This window comes from Melanaphis sacchari, unplaced genomic scaffold (genome assembly GCF_002803265.2).
Source record: "Melanaphis sacchari strain LSU unplaced genomic scaffold, SCAv2.0 Contig77_pilon_pilon, whole genome shotgun sequence".
NCBI classification, from domain to species: Eukaryota; Metazoa; Arthropoda; class Insecta; order Hemiptera; family Aphididae; genus Melanaphis; species Melanaphis sacchari.
In genome coordinates, this window is record NW_020271547.1 from 1072948 (window position 1) to 1086290 (window position 13343).

Consider the following 13343-nt stretch of genomic DNA (forward strand, 5'->3'; position numbering starts at 1 on the left):
GATGTATATAAAAAATAATATAATATTTAAAATACATATAATCCGGTTCGTCAGCCGATTACCTGACGAACTGGTGTCCTTTGGCGGCTTCAAACCAGAACGCTACCGTCTCGAGATATCCACAAATTTACAATACAAAAAATACAATAATACATAGTAAAATGTATGAAAATCTTGAGAACGTACGGCCAACGGGCCACCAGCTCAGGCGAACAATCATAAACCAATACAATGAATAACACTTAATAAACAAATCACGTAGTTCTGCGAGTACGTTTATTGACTGCCATGAGTTGGAGAAAAAACTATTATTGACTATACAAATACGAATACAATACTCACAGCAACTAATACATAAAACCAAATTACATTGAAAACTAAACTGAATGAAAAAATGTAGACAAAACAATGGGAATAGCACAACTGAATAATGAGTTTACCTCTGGCTGGGACCGGACCGAGCAGCTGCCAGCTCGAGAGATGACATGAAAGAGTGAAGTAAAATGAATTATAAGGAATGAGCAAAAGAAAACTGTATGAACGGTCTTTCAGTGTCACCACACTAAACAATTAAAATTGGAAAAACTAAGAACTTTGTGACACTGAAAGCATGACTAAACGAAAAGTAACTTTGAAATTTAAACATTAACGAATCTTAGAAAACGTGAACTAATAATGATCACACAGCTGGCCGGTCACACACGAAGACATGATAAGTCTCCGCCGATGAAGGCGGCTGCAACTGTGGAACGCACCATTGCGTACACGTGAAAATGATAACATGGAACAAAATGAAATGTGACAAGTTACAACACATAATAAACTTAACATCAACACTTTTTGCTCATAAATATTTTTCTCATTTACAAATAGCTAAAATAACTGTTTATTATTACTATTAATTAAATCAAAACATACCTATGGCTATGCTTAATCATCATTAATTTTTTTTAATATTTTAGATTCAAGAGAGTACAATAGTTCATAACATTAAACTCATTTAAATATTATACAATCGTATTTTGTAAATTGTATAGAAACCTAATTTCTCGATTTGATGTATTGTATTTCAGGAAATCGTTCATATAATGATATCAGTGATAAAAATAAATTGAATTAAAAAATAATAGGCATTTTACCTTCGGATTAGTATGTTGTACGTCATAGTTCTATTACTAGAATGGTATTTTAATAAATACTGATATGATTTAGTTTATCGAAATAAAAATAAAAATATTTTTATCGGTATTATTTTATTACGTAAAAGTATGAAGTGTTTGAGATGAAGTACTTAATATAGATTATAGACTATACACTTTATTTAGAATAATATAATAATAATATAATTATTGCGTTACTTAATTAATATAGATTTCAAATCTCGCTATCAACTTCGAAACAAGTGTGAAACACATCTAAACCGAGCACCCTAAAATCTTTAAAATTTTAATTGCAACTAGAATTACCATATATTTATAGTACCTACTAAAAATTAACCGCAAACAAACAATTGTTATTTAAATAATAATTTTTCTACCACTCTGTACAACAGTCAGACATTTTAATCTCGATATGAACTCTTGATATTTAATAAAAACTATCCATAAAATAAATACTTAGTAGTTACATACATAATATATAAGGTTATACTTCAAAATTAAACTTTCATTTCGATACCGTCTACTGTCTAGTCAACGTAGTAGGTACATAACTACAAATTCACGTAGTTTAATACATAATTATTTTAATAAATTATTAGTTATTTTACTTTTGTTAAATTCATAATATTATAATTTATAAATACAATATAATTTAGGTTTTATACTATTAAATAAATATAACACCTATAAGTACACCTATACTAAGAATATTCAATATTCGCAAAGACAAAAATTATCAAAAATTGAATTTATTGTTATAAATTAAATCAAAATGAGTCGTATGAAAACGTTGTGTGCTATGGAATCATTGGTAGAAGGTGTTCCACAAATTAATTTCATTATCTGCCCAGCTGTGATTGATGACTGCGATCAAATCTATGAATTAGTTCAAGTAAGTTAGTTTAGTTATTATTATACATTTTATAAATAATACTATAATTTAATTTAATAAAAATTATACGTCTCATATAGTTATACCTTTGTATAAAATACAACGATTTAAAATATTTAATCATGACAAGGTGTTAATTAATAAAAAATTATTTTTTATTTTATTTTTTAAGTAGGTAAATGCCCAATTATCTCATTTTTAATCTTATTTGATTCAAAACTTGAATTTCCAGCTATATTTTATATTTCATTCTCGTGAAACTACTAAACAATATTATATAAGTTGACTTACATTTTAAAATAAACATAATTTTTTCAACTTTGAAATAAATTATATAGTTCTATATTATTTTATTGTTTGAATCGTAATAATTAATAATCGATATTTTTAAGAGTCTATCTTTTTTTAATTTTTATTAATAATCAAACAATAACAGACAATAACCCACTAAAAAAAATCCATTTTAAATATAAATAATTGAAATATATATATATTTAATTTATTGCTTTAAAAATTAGTAATTGATCAGTTTGTATTTTTGTAAGACCGAATATGCTAAATAGTGAATACTAAATTATAACTAGTGATCTTGATGATATACAGAGTTATAAAGAATACTTTTAAAAAATATTTGATTAAATAAATAAAATATCATTAAAAAATGTATTTAAAATAATAATTAAATACATCGTTTTCAAATAAATTTAAAAAAAAAATCAAGTACTTAAAAATAATTGTTTTTTCTTGATATCATTTCAATATTTTCTATAAAAATAGCAAGTTTAATTAAAATAATAAAAATTTATAAGACAGAAATATAAAACATAAAGGCGTTTAGGATACACTAGTATTTAATACCATTTAAAAGTATTAAAAAATTACTTAATAGAAAAAGAAAAAATTATTTTAATAAAGTATTCAAGACTCAAAAAAGTATTTTAGTACCAATATTTAAATACTTTTATTCAAATACTTAACACCTCTGACAGTATATAACTATAGCTTGCGTAACGTCCCGAATGGAAATAATATTTGTTTGGTTCAATTCTATGACGAACATGATTATTAATTACTCGCAATGAACATTTTTACCATGTAAAATTAATAAAACTATAAACATAGAAAGGGTACATTAACTTCACGAAACGCTTTGAAGTTTGATATACATTTTTAGTGATAAAATTTAAAATGCAAGTGAAAGCCACCTCAAATGTCTTCTCATCTTACCAGTCGCATCTGTCCGTGATATATATATTTGAGGTTTCAATTTAATGTTACTTATACCTATTTTCTCAAAAAGAAATATTATTTTCATATAACATTAATTATAAAATCATCAAATTGGTAGTTAAAACAACATTTTAGAAAAAACTACATTGTTATTTGTTACAGTAGTTATAAGTTTTTACTTTTTTGAATAACGACATACATTTTTAATTTCATATTTTAAATCAAACTGTTTTATCAAGAATTTCAATTTATAAAAGTCGTAATCGGATTTAGAACAGATAGGTAGTTAATTAATTAAATGTATAATATATATATATAACCGATATTCGGCATGGCTAGTATTATTATAATAATATACAGTTAAATATATAATATAGATATAACTTAAATACTAATCTGTAGGTATTATTCTGTTATGCGCTACTATACAATCTTTGAACAAAGATAACCAAAAGCCGCCGAACTATATTAATACATCTAAGAGAATCGAACTTGGTCCCGCAGGGGTTATTAGGCCAATAAACCGGATTCGAATTATTGGCATTTGACACGATGCACGTGTACAGTGTGATATCTGTAGCAGCTCACGTGAAAAACCTATTGTACTAGTAGGCTTTTATATAATAGATTAATAATAAATAAACGTGGACACCCATAATGTACGAAATAAATAATTGCATAACGCCTATACATTTAAATAGAATATAGTGATTGTGAGTGCACGACTACAACACGTGTTGCCTATAATTACAAGCTTATCGACTACGACGGTCAAACATAAAACGATGAACACTCGTAGAAATAACAGTAATAAAATAACCGCCAGGTCTGAAAGTCTGACATAAAAATAATAAACACCCGTTGGCCGTTAAATGATTGTTATTGAGGGGACGGTGTGTTTTCTCTGTTCTAGTACCTAACGCATAATTTTATAACTTATAATATATCCCAAAATGTACATCAAGCGGTCCCATTAGTCTGATATTGACCTATTATTGATTTAAAAATATTAGAGTAAGTCGATTTATTATAATACTTGAATTAAGAACACTATCTGTGTCCTATCATTGGTTATAAGTTTTTAATCATAAATTTAAATACCTTATATTATAGTTATATCTCATCGCCGTGTTCTTATATTAGGTATATATTATTAACAAAGTATGTCAAAAACAAAATTATCAGTTACTAAAGTAGAAAAAAGAAAATAATTAAACATACGTGATCATTATTTGTTAATGGAATTATAATTTATTATTTAAAATACTTTTTTTAATTTTTTAATTAGTTGTGAATATGTAAAATTATTTTTTTATTAAAAAATAAAAAGGTCATAACTACCTTGAAAATTAAAACAATATTTTTAACTTTAAGCTTAATAATAGGTCAATAATTTACTTTAATATTATTACAAACAACACAAAACTAGTCCGGCTGAACACACATTTTCTATGTTGTATTGTTGTCTATATGTGTAAAATTGAAACACCACGTGTAGGTGTTCTTAACCCACGTATTACAATTGTAACTAAAATTTGTAAGACATTAAAGATTTTAGGTTTGGTAAAGCGGCTTTCCAGAGAATTACAATTTAAAATGTCTATTGAAGCACATTAAATTGTATATTAATTCGTTTAATTTTAGATTATGAGTGGAGCGTGCGATGATTTTACTGATTTTACAATAAAATGTGTTTAATTTTTTTCTGTTTGTTATCACCTTTTGGGGCATTAAAAATGTTATGATTTTCAAAAATGGAAGTGATTTTTGGTAGCAAAGTAGATCTAGTAGGTATTTTGGGTAAAAAGCAAAATTCATAAAAGTAAATTTTATAATCGGAAAGACAAAAAAAAAAATAAAGGAAAACAAGAATTTTTCAGAAAATCCAATTTTCGAAAAAATTTATTTTGTTTTTTGGTCCAACTCAAAAACGAATAACCGTAGTCCGTAGATACTTAAAAAAGATACCAAATATTTAAATTATTATTTCCTGTTTATGATAAAATATTCAAAAAATGTCTACTATTTTCAAGTTATTTATAGGCATGAGTGACTTTCAATTTTTTTTTCTATAAATGTCAATAAAAAATGATTTGCTGGATAAAAATGCTTGAAAATTTAATAAAAAGCACTCATACGTTGTTAACTTTACAATTAATAAATATCAAAAACCTAAGATCACAATGTTTTTATAAGTTTTAAAAGTTAGAATTTTGACAAAATTCTTAAAAAAAACTCAAAAATGCACTTTTTATTTTATAGTTAGAAATTAATAAAAGTTTTTTTTTATAGCTATAATTTGAAAATTTAATACAAGATTCTTTTTAAATTGTTTAATCTCTATACTAAAAAAAATTTACCGAAAAGTCGAATTAATTTTTTATATATAAGCATTTTACATTGAATCTCCACAAACAGTTTGTGATAGTTTATTATATTTCAAAAAAAATAACATTATATTCTTGAAACTTTTATAAATGTTTATATTATCATTTTTATTTACGTTAAATTTTCAAAAATGTTTAAGCTATTTAACTATTTTATAAGCTATTTATATACAGATTAAATTTTAATTCTTTTTAAGATTTCTCATAAGCAGTTCGTACCGAAATCATAAAATTTAAAAATATTTAAAGAAAATCACGAATTTATGGTTTTGTATTAAGAGGTACCTACTGCATATGTTTCCAATACCAATAAAATCCAACAATTCCAGAATATTGTTTTTAGAAAGATCACTAATACCCACCCTTTGAATCTGATTACACTTAACATATAGATTAAAGACCTTTCAATAAAAACAGTAGCAGAAAAAGCTGAACGTTTCATACTCAACTTTTAACTTTCATACTCGTCTCCAAAGTCCAAACACACTAAAATCCACTCATAAAAAAACGTATCCTCCCAAATCTTACCTGGCACCCCCAAGCGTCGCCAAGGGACCTAAAACAGGACTTGTCAAAAAACTAACTAAGGAAAATAAAATATGCATATGTATATTATATAATATATAAATTAAACACATAACAAAACTATTCCCAGCCAAGTGTCACTAATGGATTACTTCTCCAAATATGCTTTAAATTTTTGTTCTGTCATCACTTATACTTATTGTGCTAATTAGTACAAGTTGTGCATATTATAATACAAATAAACACAAAACCATATATTTCTTTTTTTTATTTATTCTTAATTATTATTTCAACCCACTTAGTATATTTATAATATTACTAAACAATATTTAGAAAGTAACCTAATAATCGTCGTTTTTGAAATATTAGCTATTAAAAAAGTTAGTAATTTAAAGCTATAAAAAATATAAGGTTTTTACATCTTTATAACAATATGTACATTTAGGCTATTACAAAACCCAAATAATTTTTTTACTTTTCTGTCGTTATCATTATGACATTATAAAAATACAAATACATGCAAGATTGAAACGATCGGTATTAGTCAAAATCACTATAATTAGAGTATTAGATACCAGAGTATGCAAATAATATTTTATTATTAACTATTTAAATCACAAATTCACGAAAGTATTAAAATATAATACTATAATCTATAATATAATGTATAAGTACACTGATAATAACCGAAGACTTTATACAACAATAACTCGTTGATTGTGTTTATCCATGTGTACCTATTTATATTTTATAGTTATAATAATTATTATATTAAATGTTATAACTAATAATCTAGTGTAATAGTATTACTGCTGCGCTATTTGCAAATACAATTTTTAATCTCTAAATACGAATTTTTACAATAATAGCACGTACAACACTAATTTTAAGTGGTTTATTATGTTATATTATTCAATTGAGCTATTGAGTAGTATGCACATAAACGTAAAAAACAAAAAATATTATTATTTGCTATCTAATCGCTGTTACAAGTTTCTTAGAATATGAGAGTGGTTCTGTGTAATTTTGCACAAACCGATCGACAAAATTATATTTACTTAAATAATAATAATTTAATAAATCAACGACTTTTCATTAACATATAATAATTAAATATAATGTATTCAATATTGCATATATTTGAATTATCTTGATTTTTAAAAAACTGTAACTAATCAGCTGATTATTTTGCTTATTTTAGGAATACTACTCCGAGTATAGTATACCAAGCAGCAGACAATTGAACAAAGACAGTGAGTAATATTTTAATTACTACTAAAACGCGTAGTAGGCATCACGGCATTAGATAGAATGGTTACGTAACGAAAGGAGGACAATTGATTACTGGATGTTCTCAACAATAGGAGTGTTTAGAATAATTATGTTGCAAATCCTATCCATGAATAATTTTTTGAGAAATTTCTAGTCCAAAAATTTCTATCATACTAAAAAAAAAATACCTTAAAAATTAATCTTGAGTCAGTTTAAATTCGCAAGGGTAATCATTGTTACGAGCCTACACATGATTTCTGTTGAATATTACAATACCATTGTTCAGCGACATACTGGCACCGAGTCTTTAATAAGTAATAATTTAATGAAAGTGTAAATGAAAGAAATAAAATAATAAAGATTACTTTGCCCTCCAATACTAAATGATGAATTCTAATCCATTTTTCTAAACTTTTATATGAATAAATACTCTTAGTAGGTACAAAAAAACTATTTTTAATCCTTACAAAATGAAAAAAACAAATAATAATGATGTATTTATATTAATGCGTTATAATATTATATGCAATGATGAATGAAAATATTGAAAACATTTTAATGCTCATTATTTATTAATAACTACATCTGTCACAAAAAAAAAGTGCTAAATCCTAATTAATAATAACGTATTATATTGCCAATATTGTAATATTACCTATGTGTTTATAGCTTTCAGAAGGGACGGATTTGAATCTCAAAACCCTAGTTTCCAGTGTTTTATAGCAAAAACTAGAAAAGAAGGTAATTATTTTTAATTTAAATTTAATTTTAATATTTAACATACAATTGATGTCTTGTATCAAATCTATAAGCGAACAATAAACATTTCGAAAGATAAGTCGAAACAATTATAATGATAATATAGTTATGTTGTAGATTAAACTAGAGTTATAATTACAATTTTGGAGGATTAAGCCCTCAATAAAACTGTAAAATTAAAATAACCAAATAAAATGCTTACCAAAACCATCGTCATACAATGAATTATACATTTTAAATTTTGATTGAAATGAAATACGTATCGATTTTACAAAAATAATTGTGCTTTTTTATCACGAGCCAAGTAATAACTTAAAATATAGAAATGGCCTATCAAAATTATACACACCCACTATTATTATTATCTTAGCTGTTTTTTTTATAAATTACTTATCTAAATAACAAAACTAAAAAACTATTCATAATCTACTATTTTCAGCTTACTATAGCTTACTTCTTAAGGATACCACTATGATAGGTGTATAACATATTTTGCGTACTTAAACCAAATTTTCTGGTCATACCATGGCTTTATAGTAACATTTGTCCTACACCAATCTTTATAAAGCTCTTTTAATTTCTTATCCTATCCTTCCTAATTATTCTACATATTCACTTACTATTCTTATCTTGCTGCACTCACGCTCTGTTTTGTTATACTATCTACTGCCCAACATTCCAATCCTTACACACGAATACTTTACAAAATCTATAATTTAATGTCAACGGCATCCTATTAAGAATTGTTATTTCATTCGCTCACACATGACCATGAGTGTCTAATCACAATAAACATTAATACAATATGGAATTGTACACATTACTTAATTTATGCTTTATTTGCGTGTGTGTTTATGTAGAAGATATTATCATCGGATTTGTACTGTGGTTTCGACCGTTTGAGAATACGAATGGCCAACAAGTGTTCCTCGAAGCATTGTACGTGTCTAAACCTTACCGACAAAAATACGTCGAACAAGCACTCTTTGAAAAAACGATTCAAATCTATTGAGTGGAGGTGAACTAGATGTCAATCGCCCTGCCGCCGCTGTGTCGTAACTAAACTGACTATCCATCGATGCGCCCAATGCATAATGTTATACCTATCAATAGCAATAATAATAAAAATAATATTATTATCATCGTTGTATAATTATATGCTGTGAAAATCCGCTGCGTTATCGAGAAAACGGCAAATTTTGAAAACTACTAACTGAAGAAAACAAAAACAATAATTTATAATATAATATTATATTCATATGTTTATAATATTTGTTGCGGATGTCCGTCACGAAAATGGAACCATAACGGATTACCCGGTGACCGAAAGCGGAAATGAGTGCCCCCTTATGGGGCTCGTAGAGATGATCCAGTCTGGTCTCTTGTTACACGCCACCTCAAACAAAAAACACCATACCACGTCGAATTAATATTATCTATTTATCTATACTATAACTATCATCACAACAATGACATTTTATTCTTTGGGGTTTTTGAGGATTGCGACAAGGTGCTGTACTATGAAATTATATAATTTGCCCTTGCCAAGAGTACGTTGAAATCCAACTATCAGACAACATTTTTTTAATGGATATTTCTAACAATTCAGCTACATTCACCTTTGATGAAATGAAAAAATCTATTTTATAAAGGACCCACCTTAAAAAAGGGGCGTGGTTTTCTTTATATGTTTAATAAACAATAACAATTTATTTTATTTATTATTTATTGAAGTCTCTCTACACACGTTGTACACGGTCACCGCAACATATTTTATTATCACATCGATGGACTACGTCGGACGTTGTCGACTTACAAATCTCATATTTTTAATTATTGTTATTATATATTGTGTTATTGATTTAAATCATAACGTGCAATATAAATATATGGATGAAATCGAATTATTTCAATAGATTATCCTTTTTTTATGTGTATATTTTTCTATAATTGACACAGCTGAAGGAAAATACTTGCTGATGAACTTATTATTTAGATTTTTTTTCTTTCAATGGGAACGTAATTTACTTCTGATGAATTTGTCAATTATAAATCATTTGAATGCTGCTTCCAACTATGCAGCTGTTAAATTATTATTTAAACCTTTTAAACGTATTTAAGAAAATTTCTAAATAATATTGTGAAAATGTATACGTCAAGAACTTCATAATTTATTGTTATAAAAATATCTTAAATTAGAATTGAAACCAAAAAAAAAAAATTTAATCGTAGAAAACCAGTTTTTTTGGAAAATATTATTAAAATCATTGAATTTAATAATTTTGTTTCACGTCAGATATTGGTTATACTTAAAGTTCTGTATTGACTTAAGAAAAAATTCTTTTATATTAATTGCATTATTTAGGCTAGTAAATTTTTAAATTTAACTTATCAATAATATGATTAATTTATAATAAATTTATAAAATTATTGATAATTCAAAGCCATTGAATTCATTTAAATTTAATTTATTTTTGGTAAAATTTAAATCCATAGCAACCATATGTATAAATAAATTTCTTTAGCTTTTGGCAGAGCGTCATTTTCACCAGTTTCTGTTCTATAATCTACATAAGTCGAAAGCAATTATAATGTATTTTTTCCTTGATATACATCTCATTCATTAAAAGTCGACAAACTAGTTTAATTTTTATTTCCATTCCTTTTTTGCACATATTGACTGAACTACAAACCTAAACCACTTCTGAGGACTGTCAATCCAATACTTATTTCGATTGTTATCAACGTAGAGTACCTAACATGACTTTCAATTGACGGTAATCCGTGACGTTACATCTGTTTTATATATGAAGAAATAACTAGGTAAAGTTTGCAAACATTTTTTTATATTGAAAAGAATAATGTTAGACTGGTTAGAGCCAAACTTAGTTTTAATGTAATAGTGGTACAATGTTTTTACACATACATCTTTAATTTCAATATAAAACAATATAGAAATTATCAGTGTTGAGACTTATCTAGGAAAAAATTACTCATCTATTATCTTATCTAATTATTGCGCTATTTATCAATCGATTATTTTAGATGACATATTTCTCCATTTATCTAGATAAATTTATTAAAACCGTATACATTTTTCATGAATAATATTCATTTTTTTACTAAAATTTTCAAATCATAACACCATCCAATCAATACTATACTCATAACATTGCCATATCACTATGTTCTATTATCAAATTTTATAAGGTTTATACTTAGAGACGTTATTTTACGAAAAATTTTGACAAAATGAATTAGTATATAAATAATATTAATGTATAAGAAATTTATAGGTAATAATTTATTATTCAAAATGAAAGTTTACCTAAATGGGTGTTAACCTAAGTGAATTACATACTAAATGATTAATTGGCAATTGCCAAATTTAAATATATTTTATTTTACGCAATTTATCACTGGGTTTCCAACGATACAATTTTAACAATTCACGTAGACTATAAATTTGGAAAAAGTCTAACACTAAAAATAGCTTTCCATACAAAAAGATAATAATAATAATATATTTGGTGAACTATACACAATATTATGTAACAGAGTACTTTGTTTTTTTTTTTTTTTTTTCATAAAGATATAATATGTTTTTTTTCTTTTGATTTTTTTCGAAAAAAGATAATAATCATAACAATACAATTATTCTTAATAATATTTTAGCTATTTACATAAGTAACCTTTTTCTAATAAATTTTAAAAACAAAAACTAAGGTAAAATTATATAATTAACTAGCCACAAAAACATTTGGTACTGTATGTGCCAGGCATACATATTAACTATTAGTTACCTACTTTATGTTCACATAAGTAAAGAAGTAAGTACCTATATTTGTTATTTAAATATAATAAAAATAAGTTCAAGAATATTTCTATATAATTGTCACTCAAAATTTATTCTCAAAAATCTGAAAATAATGGATTATTAATCTGTACAGATTCTGATTACTTTATCTTAAATTAATTAACTACAAAATTGCAATTATAATTATTATATTGAAACATTCGTCTTTAAGGGGTTTTGTGTATGCAATTATACTACAAATTTTAAATTTTTTAAATTTTCCTCACTAATCATTATAAACTGCAGTTATAAAAATATAATAAATTTACTATACAATCCAACATTCGATATTTCCCGATAATTCTTTTTGGAATCCGTATTTAAAACCATTAATTACGAAGTTTTTTATTTTTCTCACTTAACATCACTTCCATTTTAACGCACGTGCTTATATTTAAATGAATAAACGAGTGACTAGGTTGTCACAAGACTGACACCGATAATAAACATAATCAATTTAATATTTATTAGATATAAAATTATACATATAAACTTTACCTACCAAATTTCGATATTATAAGTTTATCGAGTAATTTTATTTGAGAACCAATTCAAACAATTGTATCTATACTGTCATACTGGAATGTAATTTTTTCGGAAACCAATTCATACACTTTATCTAACCCATGAACCAATTCCATGTTAACCACAGAATATATTATATCTGTGATATTGACCGATCAGAGCATTATCTTATCGTATAAGTATAATACACAGACTTCTATATATAATATATTATATTAAATAGAAGTCTGTGGTATAATATCGCCATATCGGACTAGTTGTAGGCACTGATGTAATCGTAATTTTTTTAGTGAATATACGCTTAATTGTGCTTGACTACATGTAAACGTAGAGGCTTCGCACCCACACCTCTATATACTAAATTATTATTATTTTTATATTTATAATTACATGGATACATTATGTTACTTTATTACTACCATACCGCAATTAAGTCTCTACAGTCTACAATCATACTCCTAGAAATATATTATGCATTTTAATTTTTTATGATTACCTAGATAATAAATAATTAAGTAATTTTAATCAAATAATGGATTTTTAAGTTTTAATTATACATTAATCTAATACAAAATAAAATATATCTCATACTCTTTGAAATTACTACAGGTATGTTAAGCTATTGTTAAATTTGGAATACACTTAGGCACATAATATGCAAAAATAATTATTATATAAAATAATAAACAAATGAAAATTAAAAAGGCATATAAACATTATAAACAAATAAATAAATT

The 13343-nt window shown here is 25.4% G+C and overlaps 1 protein-coding gene across 1 annotated transcript; it reads left to right on the forward strand.

The window, feature by feature from the left end:
* The first annotated feature begins 1791 nt into the window (after window positions 1-1791).
* LOC112601321 (spermidine/spermine N(1)-acetyltransferase-like protein 1) lies at window positions 1792-9942 on the forward strand. The gene is made up of 4 exons (XM_025348864.1): window positions 1792-2052; window positions 7396-7447; window positions 8136-8207; window positions 9086-9942. Exons 1-4 carry the CDS (start codon window positions 1933-1935, stop codon window positions 9235-9237), a joined length of 396 nt encoding a protein of 131 aa, XP_025204649.1. The 5' UTR covers window positions 1792-1932; the 3' UTR covers window positions 9238-9942.
* Window positions 9943-13343: the final 3401 nt, after the last annotated feature.

Bases quoted from the DNA above. Each gene is read 5' to 3' on its own strand.
- LOC112601321 (XM_025348864.1), top strand. From the start codon at position 1,933: ATGAGTCGTATGAAAACGTTGTGTGCTATGGAATCATTGGTAGAAGGT. The intron at 2,053-7,395 runs GTAAGTTAGTTT...TGCTTATTTTAG, and splicing joins AAATCTATGAATTAGTTCAA to GAATACTACTCCGAGTATAG. The intron at 7,448-8,135 runs GTGAGTAATATT...ATGTGTTTATAG, and splicing joins CAGACAATTGAACAAAGACA to CTTTCAGAAGGGACGGATTT.